Genomic DNA, 14,854 nt, shown 5'->3' on the forward strand with positions numbered 1-14,854 from the left:
GTGTTGAGGTTGGGCTGGGGGTGGGGGATGAAGAGCAAAGATGGGACAGAGTTGGGAGGGGAGGTGTAGAATTTGGGGGGGGGGGGAGGTTGAAAACTTGGAGGGAGAGAAGATCAACACCTTAAGGTTGGGAGGGGGAGGGTGAGAAATTGGGGTTTGGGAGGGGGGATTGATGACTTGAGTTTTGTGAGGTGGAGGGGAGAGTTGATGACTTGGGGCTTGCGAGGGGTGGTGGAAGAGTTAAGGACTTGAAGTCACATTTTACATTGCGCGGAAATTCCACGGATACTTGCTAATAATTATATAACGTCTCCGCCCACAATATATTTTTTTAGTGTATTTTAGCGCCCCCTATAAGATGTATTTTAGAATTTTTGTCGAGTGACTGTCAAACAACAGGCAGCACTTCCATAGAAACCAAGTGCACATTAATTGAATCCGACTCACCAAAAAGGCTTCACATGACGCTGAATTTCCACAAGGGGCCATCTATTTATTGAAAATGTTATCGACCCTACGTCAAGTCCAAGTGCGACCTCCCGAGGAGTGTATCGTACTGCCAATGCAGCATCTTGGGCAGCGAACTACATTGGGTGGTTTTGCCTTTGCCTTCCCAATGGGGTCGAGATTTGAACGTCGCACCGGAGTACAACACAAGCTCGACCGGCAGAGTGAACCCCCAATCCATGCATTCATACGGTAAACAAATAGCATGGAATTTGGATCCTTCCCAGTGTGTACGTAATATATAGATTTCCTCAAAAAAAAAACTTGCGATATTGAGTGTTGCCACTAGAGGGCGTTCATGACCGAATAAAGTTCAGTACGTGTAGTGTTTAATATAATGATTTCTGGTTATTTGGAGCAAGGAGATAATGTCCTAACAGCATCCTCTGTTGAACTGTTTTACAGTACACAGTACACAAATTGTGTACCGTTAGCTCCTAAATTTTGTGCTCCAAATGGGATGTAACCATTTTTAAACAAGTTGGTCGGATGGCCTAGCCCCGAGAGGTACGTACACTCACTTCAGCCATCGAGCCTGGGTTTGAATCCCGACCCAGCTATAAACTGCCGTCCTGGTGTTTCACAAGCAGAGCAATTCATTGACGTGTGTGATGCCCTGGGATGGATGCAAAACTGGACCTCCCATCTACCAGCATTAGTTGTTGGATGTTAAACATACCATGGTGTTCTTCCCGAAGGAGTCGGCGAATTATCGTCAGCACCGTGAATAAATTTACAAATTCCTGCTATAACCCAAAGAAGGCATTGGGTTTCAGAAGGTGGAACAGAGCCCTCCCAGGTGTTGAAGTATCTACCTCCATTTCGGAAAGGGTGATCACGAATCGTGGACCAAGGTGTGAAGTTTTGTTCTACATTTGTATGTACAGCTGTTCTGACATGAGTTTTTTTTTTTTTACATCGCAATAGGCAGTGACGTGTGTGTGTGTGTGTGTGTGTGTGTGTGTGTGTGTGTGTGTGTGTGTGTGTGTGTGTGTGTGTGTGTGTGTGTGTGTGTGTGTGTGTGTGTGTGTGTGTGTTTTCAATCTTTCATGCAATGGAGGTTACAGTTCTGAAGCTATGAAGTCAAACCATGAAGAAAGATTCAGATTGTGTTGCTCACCATCCACAAAGCAGCATCTGGATCATTTTTCTGAAAAAGAATGCCACAGAAACAGAAAAATACCATACCGTGGGTCACTTTTGCCAAAATATATTTAAAATTCAATCATTAAGTCATTGTCTATGCAACCCAAACCTTCCCAACATAGTGAGCGCTCATAGTATTTCATCCAAGAGACAACCGAAAAGTTATAAATGCCAAATTTCACGATTTTGCAACAATATTCATCGATATCTTATCATTTCAAGTGTTTTGTTTGCTCCTATACTCTTTCACAGCCAAACCGTAGCACCAAGAGGCCCCAAAGTTTGGATGTATGTATTTCAGAATTTGTGCAAGGGTTTAAGATACCACATATTGGCTTTGAATGTCCGTTTTCGTTTTGAGGCCATCAAAGGTAACCACCACAAGGCCAATAAGTCCATAGATTTTCAATGTCCAACACGTCCCGAAACCACCGCCGGGCAAAGATTACCACGACGATGGTAATAATGCAGGTAGCGGAACCTTACGTATTTTTTTTTCTCCGTGCAGCACTGGATACTCAGACTGGTATACGTATAGAAACACCCGAAAAACACGGTGAAGCCTCGGTCGTCCCATGTGAGTACGTCTATTAATTACGTACTGTTTCAATGTGAGGACTGTGCTGCACTACTATCACGTTTTAAATTAATTATATAGTTTTGGACCGTGAGCAAGTCTATTAATTACGTATTATTTCACCGTGACGACGTCTGGAGTCTAGACCTTTCATAAAGTAAATAATGTGCAAACTCTACCTACCCAGAAGGTGGTTTAACTGCTCATCTAGCCTGGTGTTGGCTCAGTAGTTGGGGTGGCGGCTTGGGATCCTAGGGTCTTGAGTTCAAGCCCCGTTAGCCGCTGAATTAAAATACACCAGGAGGTTGACTCAGCCTGTCATCCTTCCGAGGTCGGCGAAATGAGTACCAGTTCCAGTGTGTACTGGTAGAGCGACACAGTGGTGCTTCAAGAAATGATAGCTACCCTGGCAGCTAAGCTGCCATACAACCACCACCACCTGCTAGTCTACACATGTACACAAATTCAGTTTTATAGTGTACACTAACAGTTAAAATTATTAATTTATATACTGCATATGCTTACAAAACAATAAATAAACAAGCAGTCATAGACTGGTACTTACGAAATCATCAACTTGACCTCTGACCTTGTCTAATAAAAGCTGTCTCTAGAGAAGGTAGCGACGCAAACAAGAAGTTTCTACGATGATTCTGTACCAAACCATCAAAAATCGAATGTTTGACCTCACTGTGACCTTGACTTTTGACCAAAATCTAATCAGCACTAGCCATCACCCTCCTGAATCACGTGGTGTAATTTGACATTGGTAACTTCTTCCATTCTCGAGTTACCGCGGATTAACATAACGTAAAGGTCACACTCGACGCCCCCCCCCCCCAACTAGAAAGGACGCCGGGGCGAGCGCGATGACGTCAGCGCGCACATGCAAAACCTTTACGTGACTCAACGACGCGTCTGCTCGAGCACGCTGTGCCACGTGACGAGCCCTGACGCGGTGGGTGAAATATTTTTATTCAATGTTAAAACGTCTCCAAAATATCTGATTTTTACCAGAATTTTGACAACCGAGTGTTAAGCGTTCTAAGCGATCGCAAAAACCGAAGACAAAATTAAAATCGAAGTTAAAATGAACTCGTAATGTCGACCGAAGCAAAAATACTCCATTTCTCCACAGGAATTTACGGAATTATTTAATATTATTTTATAACACTGAAAATTTTAAAACAGCCGTAACTCGACGAATTGACACAAATTCCGCCAAACTTACCTCGATCTTCCAAACTCATGCTCCGTCAACAATACCTGTGGTAACGTTTCTTGAGTTATCATGTTTTGGATGTTTGACCTCACCGTGACCTTGACCATTGACCGATTTTGACCAAAATCTAATCAGCGCTAGCCATCACCCTCCTGAATCATGTGGTGTAATTTGACATTGGTAGCTTCTTCCGTTCTCGAGTTATCATGCCTACAAACAAACAAACACACAAAGAGAAGACGGAAGTGATCAATATACTTACGAAATCTTTAGATTTTGTAAGTAACAAGTGGTGCCAGGCACAACAAATCCCGCCCATTTAAGGCATGAAGTTATTTTGGGATCAAATTTAAATTTGATACATCCTTAACCTGAATGTTAATTATAAGGAACATTTTAGTCTTAGTTCGAAGTCAATTAAACCATTTTTGACGAAGTTATGACCGTAAAATGATTTTGACCTTTCAAGGCCAACGTAAGGTCAAAGGTCATGGTGTCAAATGAAAGCCAATAAAGGACTTAATATATGTTTTCCATAGTAAACACGCATATTCCTAACCTTTTTTGATTTGTAATGGAAGATTTGTAATTTTGACTGATGACCATGACCCCCAAAACTTCGGACCCTACCGATCTTCACAAATATGCATTTTTCATTGTAGGAATGGGAAGGATTACACTGGTCAACAATATTTTACTTTCTGAATGTTGTCTAGATTTCTACAAGTGAATTAGGGTATTCTGGCACTGCTGAATCAGGAAATGGCATCCGTTTCTCTCCACCAGGTCAGGTTTTTGTGCTAAGTTGATTTGAAAAAATCAGATCTTGTGACAAAATCAATTACATTTTTGTGGCATTATCAGCTGATTTTTGTCAACACATATCATCCTAAACATGTTTTTAAGAAAAAAAAATGTTTTGCCAACAACATTTATTGATTACATGATAGAAACATCGATTACTGTCATCTGAATGGTGGGCATTGATAAAGGTAAGTACAAGTAAATTGCATGTTGCGTCACCACTGTTCAAACTTCAGGGCTTGAACTTCCGTTTCTTCGAACTCCTGGAATGTTCAGCGGCAGGGAGGTCTCTCTTCAGATTCCAACAGTAGTCAGCCATCATGACTGCGTCCCAGCGACCCTGATACCTGGTCTCCATCTCCTTCATGTCCTGATGGAATCTTTCCCCCTGCTCGTCACTCATTGAACCCAGGTTCTCAGGAAACCGGTTCATATGTGAAAATAGGTAGTGCATCTTGATGGTCATGTTGCAGCCCAGGTTTCTGAAAGCAGTCAGCATGTTGTTGACAAGTTCTGCGTAGTTTCTGGCCTTATTGTTGCCAAGAAAGTTCTTCACTACCAAAACAAATGTCTTCCACGCTTCCAGTTCCACTTCGTTCATTGAGTTTTTGAACTCTGGATCTCTGATGAGCTGACGGATCTGAGAACCATCAAAGATGCCAGCTTTCAACTTCTCCATGGTCAATCCTGGAAAAGCCTGGCACAAGTAAGTGAAGCAGTCACCATCTTTGTCCAGAGCCTTGGTGAACTGCTTGATTAAGCCGAGCTTGATGTGCAGCGGTGGGAAGAGTATTCTGTCTCTGTCCACCAGAGGGTCGTTGATGACGTTCCTTTCTTTGCATGGCACCAATTCCTCCCGCACAGGCCAGTCCTTCTTCGTGTAATGCTGAGCACGGTCCCTACTATCCCACATGCACAGAAAACATGGGTACTTGGTGAAGCCAGACTGTTGTCCCAACAAAAAGTTCACCATCTTCAGGTCAACACAAATAAACCACTTATGCTAATCATAACCAATTTTCTCCAGCACGTACTTCACCGCTTCATACTTCTCCTTCAGTGTAGTCGAGTGAGCGATGGGTACAGAGGCAAACTGGTTGCCGTTGTGTAGCAGAACACATTTCACTGATCGCTTGCTGCTGTCAATGAACAGTCTCCAATCTTTGGGTTCGTACTGTGGCACTCCAAGCTTGAGCAGAAGCGCATGTCATAAATTGGCGCATGTAGGTATTGTACATTCTTCAGAGTTCGTTATTTCAAGAAATACAACTTTTTTGTATCACATTATTACAAAATCTGCCCCATTAACTTTAGTTTTGATCCACGAACTTTATGCTTTGCCTCACCAATTTTTGGAAGATTTTGAGGTTTTATGACTTCAAACTGATCCCTTTTCGACATAATCACCCAGAACTATCGTACCTGAATACTTCTTGTCATTAAAATAATTATTTCCAATCAAAACAATTATTTGACATGACATTTTACCCCCACCAACTTCTTCTAAAATGCTCCACACATGCGTACATGTGAACAAAAATGTAAAAAACGACATGTGGCCATATCTCAAAAACTTGACCTGATTGAACAAAACTAATGTGAGTTTTGGATTCAGCGCATCAGATTCATCCTAAATCAGCTTAAAAAATGCAGACAACAAATTTGTTGTTGACCAGTGTTATAAGTGACAAATAGAATAAGGTTCACTATAAGCCTAGTTTGAAGTAAATCAGATCATTTTGACGAAGTTATGAGCGAAAAACGATTTTGATCTTTTCGTGACCTTGACCTTGACCTTTGATCCAATTGGACCCAAAAGTTAATGGGGTCGTCCAAGGTTCATTGTCCACCTGTGGATTAAATTTGATAGTTTGCTAAAGCAGTTTTGCCATAAAGTTGCTAACAGACAGACAAGCCGGTAGGCGGACATGGGTAGTCGACTACCCAATAGAAGCTGATGCGATGGGCCCGTTCGATGGGGAATGACCTGAGGATGAAGCACAAGAAAATTCATGATTCTCGCTTCAAGGGTTATTGCTGCAGATTGTTTTTTTCGTTAAAATACCCCCACATTTAGAGGTTTTTCGGCCATTGCTCGGCAACGGAGGGGTCCATAGCAACGGTTCTTTCTCACACATAACTAGGACATACCATGAACCTACCATTCCAGTTTCATTTATATCTGACTCCTAGTCTCTGAGATATAACGAACTTCCTTTTTTTATTGTTTTCGACCAGGGTTCATTCAAAGTCTAACTTCTCCGAAAATAATTTTTTTATGATTTTTCAAAAATTTCAAAGTTCCGTTGCTTGGCAACGGTGGTGTCCATAGCAACGGTTCTCATTTGCACACAACTCGGTCATGGTATGAACTTACCAACCAAGTTTCATGGAAATCGCGATTGTATTAACAGAGCACTGGAACAGATAGACAGACAGACAGACAGACAGACAAACATATCGACGGAAATACTGATAATCAGGGTGGATAAAAATTTTATTTTTTTTTTTTTCGACTGGATCGACAACTCAACAAACAAACCGGACGATTACATTATCCCGCTCCCTCCGGGGGGCGGGATAATAGATAAACCAAATTTGGCATGTTGACAAAGGGTACCCGAAGTATGGTTCCGATTTGGGGTTGGGGGTTCAGGGTGGGGGGGGGAGTATTCTCTCGAAGTCAATGTGGATCATATAGCAAATCAAATCCTTCGTTTTGTGCAGACACACACACACACATATATTTTAAAGTATAAATATAAATAAAAACAACATATAAAAATACATATAAATAAATTGTATATATATATATATATTTTTTTTTTCTATATTTTAATTTTTTTTTAAGTATAAATAAAAACAATATAGAAAAAAATACATATAAATAAATAAAAAACAAATATATATATATATATATATATATATATATATATATATATTCTTCTTTCGGCTGCTCCCGTTAGGGGTCGTCACAGCAGATCATCGGTTATGATCCGCATCCTGATTTGGCACAGGTTTTACACCGGATGCCCTTCCTGACGCAACCCTGGTCGCCTCTTACAACACAGGGATAAGGATTGGGTTTCGCCATGATTCCAGGCTGCCCTACACCCTCTCATAGCGCGGCCCAGCGCAGAGCTCCCGTCCTCAAGCGATCCTCCAACCCAAGCCTCCGAGTTGCCAGATTACAGGCGCATGCCACTACGCCCGGTTAAATAATGATTTATGTATGTATAAATAATGATGTGTGTATGTTTGTAGAAATAATGATGTATGAATGTATGAATAAATCATGATTTATGTATGTATAAATAATGATGTGTGTATGTTTGTATAAATAATAATGTGTGTATGTTTGTATAAATAATGATGTGTGTATGTTTGTATAAATAATGATGTGTATGTTTGTATAAATAATGACGTATGTATAAATAATTATGTGTATGTACGTATAAATAATGATGTATGGATGGATGTGTGATTGTATAATGATGTGTGTATGTATAAATAATGATGTATGTATGTCTGTATAAATAATGATGTATGTATGTTTGTTTAAATTATGTCTACAAATAATGATGTGTGTATGTATGCATAAATAATGATGTATGTATGTTTGTTTAAATTATGATTTATGTATGTATAAATAATGATGTGTATGTATAAATAATGATGTATGTATGTTTGTTTAAATTATGATGTATGTATGTATGTACAAATAATGATGTATGTATGGATGCATAAATAATGATGTATGTATGTATAAATAATGTGTATGTATAAATAACGATGTATGTATGGATGTATAAATAATGATGTGTGTATGTATAAATAATGATGTATGTATGTTAGTATAAATTATGATATGTGTGTGTATGTATAAATAATGTTGCATGTATGTATGTGTAAATAATGGTGTGTATGTCTGTATCAATAATGATGCATGTATGTATGTAAAAATAGTGATGTATGTATAAATCATGTGTGCATGTATAAATAATGATGTGTGTATGTATGTATAAATAATGATGTGTGTATGTCTGTATCAATAATGATGCATGTATGTATGTAAAAATAGTGATGTATGTATAAATCATGATGTGTGCATGTATAAATAATGATGTGTGTATGTATGTATAAATAATGATGTGTGTATGTATGTACAAATAATGATGTGTGTATGTATGTATAAATCATGATGTGTGCATGTATAAATAATGATGTGTGTATGTATGTATAAATAATGATGTGTGTATGTATGTATAAATCATGATGTGTGCATGTATAAATAATGATGTGTGTATGTATGTATAAATAATGATGTGTGCATGTATAACTAATGTTGTGTGTATGTATGTATAAATAATGATGTGTGTATGTATGTATAAATAATGATGTGTGTATGTATGTATAAATAATGATGTGTGTATGTATGTATAAATAATGATGTGTGTATGTATGTATAAATAATGATGTGTGTAAGTGTAAAAATAATAATGATGTCAGTATGTATAAATAATGATGTATGTATATCTTCTTCTTCTTCTTCTTCCTCTTTCGGCTTGCTCCCGCTAGGGGTCGCCACAGCGGACCAACTGTCTCCATTTTGCTCTATCCTCCACATCTTCCATTGACACTCCAACCACCCACATGTCCGCCCTCACCGCATCCATGAACCTCTTCTTTGGCCTTCCTCTTCTCCTCCTGCCTGGCGGCTCCATCTTCAACATCCTTCTCCCGATATACTCCGTTTCCCTCCTGTGCACATGTCCAAACCATCTCAATCTCGCCTCTCTCACTTTGTCTCCAAACCGTCCTACCTGCGCTGTCCCTCTAATACACTCATTTCTTATCCTGTCCATCCTCGTCACTCCCAACGAGAATCGCAGCATCTTTAACTCTGCCACCTCCAGCTCCGCTTCCTGTCTTTTGTTAGTGCCACCGCCTCCAAACCATACAACATAGCTGGTCTCACTACCGTCTTGTATACTTTCCCCTTCACTCTTGCAGCTACCCTTCTGTCACAAATCACTCCTGCAACTCTTCTCCACCCACTCCATCCTGCCTGCACTCTCTTTTTCACTTCTCTCCCACACTCTCCGTTACTTTGGACAGTTGATCCCAAGTATTTAAACCAATCCACCTTCCCCACCTCAACTCCTTGCAACTGCACCATACCACCACCCTCCCTCTCATTTACGCACATGTACTCCGTCTTACTCCTACTGACTAACATTCCCCTTCTCTCCAGTGCGTACCTCCACCTCTCAAGGCTCGATTCAGCCTGCTCCCTACTCTCCCTACAGATCATGATGTCATCCGCGAACATCATGGTCCATGGAGACTCCAGTCTGATCTCGTCCGTCAACCTGTCCATCACCATTGCAAACAGGAAAGGGCTCAGAGTCGATCCTTGGTGCAATCCCACTTTAACCTTAAACCGGTCCGTCATTCCTACCGCACACCTCACCGCTGTCACACTGTCCTCATACATATCCTGCACGATCCTCACATACTTCTCCACCACTCCCGACTTCCTCATACAATGCCACAACTCCTCTCTTGGCACCCTATCATAAGCTTTCTCTAAATCCACAAACACACAATGTAACTCTTTCTGGCCTTCCCTATACTTCTCCATCAACATTCTCAAAGCAAACATCGCATCAGTGGTGCTCTTTCCTGGCATAAACCCATATTGCTGCTCACAGATCGTCACCTCTCCTCTCAACCGAGCTTCCACTACTCTTTCCCACAACTTCATGGTGTGGCTTAACAACTTTATCCCTCTGTAATTTCCACAGCTCTGCACATCACCCTTATTCTTGAAAATCGGAATCAGTACACTTAATCTCCACTCCTCCGGCATCCTCTCACTTTCCAAGACTTTATTAAACAATCTGGTTAACAACCCCACTGCCATCTCTCCTAAGCACTTCCATGCCTCCACTGGTATACCATCTGGGCCAACTGCCTTTCCACTTTTCATCTTCTTCATAGCAGTCCTCACTTCATCCTTACTGATCCACCCCACTTCCAGATTCACTATCTCCACCTCTTCCAACCTTCTCTCTCTCTCATTTTCTTCATTCATCAGCTCCTCAAAGTACTCCATCCACCTTCTCAACACACTCTCCTCGCTCGTCAGCACATTCCCATTTGCGTCCTTTATCACCCGAACCTGCAGCACATCCTTCCCAGCTCGGTCCCTCTGTCTTGCCAATCGGTATAAATCCTTTTCCCCTAATAATAATGATGTATAATGATCCCATCAATAATGATGTATGTATATATGTACAAATAATGCTGTGTGTATTTATGTATAAATAATGATGTGTTTGTATTTATAAATAATGATGTATGGAAGTATAAAAAATAATGATGTAAGTATGTATAAATGATGTATTATGTATGTATGTATAAATAATGATGTATGTATGTATGTGTAAATATTGATTTATGTAGGTCTGTATAAATAATGATGTATGTATGGATGTATAAATAATAATGTATGTATGTTTGGATAAATTATGATGTATGTATAAATAATGATTTATGTATGTATAAATAAAGATGTGTGAATGTTTGCATAAATAATGATGTATGTATGAATGAATAAATAATGATTTATGTATGTATAAATAATTATGTATGTATGTATGTATAAATAATGATGTGTGTATGTTTGTATAAATAATGATATGTATGTATAAATAATGATGTGTGTATGTACGTATAAATAATGATGTATGGATGGATGTGTATAAATAATGATGTGTGTATGTATAAATAATGATGTATGTGTTGTTGTTCTCCTTTTGGCTGCTCCCGTTAGGGGTCGCAACAGCGGATCATTCATTATGATCCGCATACTGATTTGGCACAGGTTTTATGCCGGATGCCCTTCCTGACGCAACCCTGGTCACCTCTTACGACACAGGGATAAGGATTGGGTTTCGCAATGATTCCGGGCTGCCCTACACCCTCTCATAACGCGGCCCAGCGCAGAGCACCCGTCCTCAAGCGATCCAGCGATCATCCAACCCAAGTCTCCAAGTAGCAGGATTACAGGCGCACGCCACGACGCCCAGTAAATAATGATGTATGTATGTATGTATAATGATGTATGTATGTATAAATAATGATGTGTGTATGCATGTATCAATAATGATGTATGTATGTATGCATAAATAATGATGTTTGTGTAAATATGTAAAATGTATGTATGTATAAATAATGATGTGTGTATGTTTGTATAAATAATGATGTGTGTATGTTTGTATAAATAATGATTTATGTATGTATAAATAATGATGTGTGTATGTTTGTATAAATAATGATGTGTGTATGCATGTATAAATAATGATGTGTGCATGTTTGTATAAATAATGATTTATGCATGTATCTATGTATAAATAATGATGTGTGTATGTATGTATAAATAATGATGTATACATGCATAAATAATGTATGTATGTATGTATGTATACACACACACACACACACACACACACACACACACACACACACACACACACACACACACACACACACACACACACACACACACACACACACACACACACACACACACACACACACACACACACACACACACACACACACACACACACACAGTGGGGAGAACCAGTATTTGATACACTGCCGATTTTGCAGGTTTTCCCACTTACAAAGCATGTAGAGGTCTGTAATTTTTATCATAGGTACACTTCAACTGTGAAAGACGGAATCTAAAATAAAAATCTTGAAAATCACATTGTATGATTTTTAAATAATTAATTTGCATTTTATTGCATGAAATAAGTATTTGATACATCAGACAAACAGAATTCAATATTTGGTACAGAAACCTTTGTTTGCAATTACAGAGATCAGACGTTTGCTGTAGTTCTTAACCAGGTTTGCACAGACTGCAACAGGGATTTTGGCCCACTCCTCCATACAGATCTTCTCCAGATCCTTCAGGTTTCAGGGCTGTCGCTGGGCAACACAGACTTTCAGCTCCCTCCAAAGATTTTCTATTGGGTTCAGGTCTGGAGACTGGCGAGGCCACTCCAGGACCTTGAGATGCTTCTTGCGGAGCCATTCCTTAGTTGCCCTGGCTGTGTGTTTCGGGTCATTGTCATGCTGGAAGACCAAGCCACACCCCATCTTCAATGCACTTGTTGAGGGAAGGAGGTTGTTGGCTAAGATCTCATGATACATGCCCCCATCCATCCTCCCCTCAATACGGTGCAGTCGTCCTGTCCCCTTTGCAGAAAAGCATCCCCAAATAATGATGTTTCCACCTCCATGCTTCACGGTTGGGATGGTGTTCTTGGGGGTTGTACTCATCCTTCTTCTTCCTCCAAACACGGCGAGTGGAGTTTAAACCAAAAAGCTCTATTTTGGTCTCATCAGACCACATGACCTTCTCCCATTCCTCCTCTGGATCATCCAGATGGTCATTGGCAAACTTCAGACAGGCCTGGACATGCGCTGGCTTGAGCAGAGGGATCTTGCGTGCGCTGCAGGATTTTAATCCATGACGGCATAGTGTGTTACTGATGGTTTATTTTGATACAGTGGTCCCAGCTCTCTTCAGGTCATTGACCAGGTCCTGCCATGTAGTTCTGGGCTGATCCCTCACCTTTCTCATGATCATTGAGGCTCCACGAGGTGAGATCTTGCATGGAGCCCCAGACCGAGGGAGATTGACTGTTATCTTGAACTTCTTTCATTTTCTAATAATTGCGCCAACAGTTGTTATCTTCTCACCAAGCTGCTTGCCTATTGTCCTGTCGCCCATCCCAGACTTGTGCAAGTCTACAATTTTGTCCCTGATGCCCTTCGACAGCTCTCTGGTCTTGCCCATTGTGGAGAGGTTGGAGTCTGATTGATTGAATGTGGACAGCTGTCTTTTATGCAGATAACGAGTTCAAACAGGTGCAGTTAATACAGGTAATGAGTGGAGAATGGGAGGGCTTTTTAAAGACAAAACTTACAGGTCTGTGAGAGCCGGAATTCTTACTGGTTGGAAGGTAATCAAATACTTATTTCATGCAATAAAATGCAAAATTAATTATTTTAAAATCATACAATGTGATTTTCAAGATTTTTGTTTTAGATTCCGTCTTTCACAGTTGAAGTGTACCTATGATAAAAATTACAGACCTCAACCTGCTTTGTAAGTGGGAAAACCTGCAAAATCGGCAGTGTATCAAATACTTGTTCTCCCCACTGTATATGTAAAGCGAAAGTGTCGAAGTTGAGTTTGAAAGGAAAGTAAGGGAGCATGACACAACTTTCAACATCACTCCCGACAGGTTATGAGTAAGACGTCGAACAGTTTTCTAACACAGAGTGGTGTGTAAAACTGAAGTAGTCATTCACAGGGAATGATGTAAACAACGGTCGGACTGCACAGAGACGGGCGGGCTGAGCTATGACGTCACGCGTTCGACACCTAATTACCTGTACGTAGGCCGCGAGAGCCATGAACGCGGCCACCGTCGCCGCACACATCCTCCATGCAACCGCACGTACAACCGAGTCCGAGGAGACCATCGTCTTGCACAAGCACCGGCAGCTTGACCGGTCAAATCGCTAACGGGCAAACCACGTGATTCTGACGTCAGCACGTACGACTTCGAAAAAGCCGTTTTTCCTCCACATCCGGTTTCCCATCAACAATCCGCAGATGGCGCACACGGCAAACAGAAGTGCGTAATGTCTGAAAAGGGTATGATGTAAAAATGATGATGCACCGTCACCAAGTTCGGTGACGAAACGTCAGGGCGTCCGCAATGAGCTCGGGAGGTTGGTGGTTCGACTCAAACCAGACTCGAAACAACGGTACGTGCTGCTTCCTTGCGTGATGATGAGCGTTTGTAAGGGGACTGAGCGTGAACACACAACTTGATCGGAGAGTCATGACCTCCTGCGTTGTGAAGTTCTTTTGGAGAACTGGTTAACGTAACGGAATTGGTGGAAAAATCAGCTGGAATGAGGCAATCTACTGTTGTGATATGAATGGGCGTGGCGTCATGAATGGGCGTGCTGTTATGAATGGGCGTGGCATTGTGAATGGGCGTGGTTTTATGAATGGGCGTGGCGTTGTGAATGGGTTTCGAAGGGAATGGGTGGAGACTCAACGAAGCCACAGATCGCAGGGATAAAACAAAACCATGGCACGGAATCCTTGTCTTACACTTACCTTGACTTAGATGCGGAAGTTGAACAAGAAGAATCATCACAGTTGTAACCGCTACTTTATAATGTGCAACATATTACTTAACTCGTAAAACCACCCGTCGCTTCGCTGATGGTAATACTAAAGGGATGAGGGAGAAAAAGAGGAGGTAAGAGGGAGAGAGAGAGAGTGGGTAGAGAGAAGGGGAAAGGACAGAGGAGGAAGGGGAAACGAGGAGGGTTTGGGGAAGGGAAGACAGTGTGAGGTGAGAGGAGGGAAGGCAGACGTGCGGCGGAGCATCAATTACGATTAATACCGTCTCATCAAGATGATTCTGCCGAGAATAACAGTGAAGATTGAAACAAAACAATGTCTGAAATCCATTTTCTACTGGTCATACTAT

General features: G+C 40.9%; 1 protein-coding gene across 4 annotated transcripts in view; it reads right to left on the reverse strand.

Moving 5' to 3' along the window:
* The window catches only part of TMEM220 (transmembrane protein 220), a 144,384-nt gene extending 130,148 nt beyond the window's left edge, over positions 1-14,236 (reverse strand). For 2 of the 4 annotated variants that reach the window (XM_085860776.1, XM_085860775.1), the window contains exons 1-2: positions 13,734-14,236; positions 1,628-1,657 (exon numbers count right to left, since the gene is read on the reverse strand). In XM_085860776.1, the coding sequence (XP_085716902.1) occupies positions 1,628-1,657; positions 13,734-13,826 (123 nt within the window). In that variant the 5' untranslated portion in view covers positions 13,827-14,236. Of the gene's footprint in view, positions 1-1,627; positions 1,658-3,461; positions 5,402-13,733 lie in introns of those variants that run through there. The other 2 variants (XM_085860774.1, XR_015052628.1) reach the window with 2 other exon arrangements.
* Between the last annotated feature and the right edge of the window lie 618 nt (positions 14,237-14,854).

The sequence above is a fragment of the Eptatretus burgeri genome, chromosome 17, assembly GCF_056783735.1.
Source record: "Eptatretus burgeri isolate ZD-2024b chromosome 17, Ebu_testis_v1, whole genome shotgun sequence".
NCBI lineage: Eukaryota > Metazoa > Chordata > Myxini > Myxiniformes > Myxinidae > Eptatretus > Eptatretus burgeri.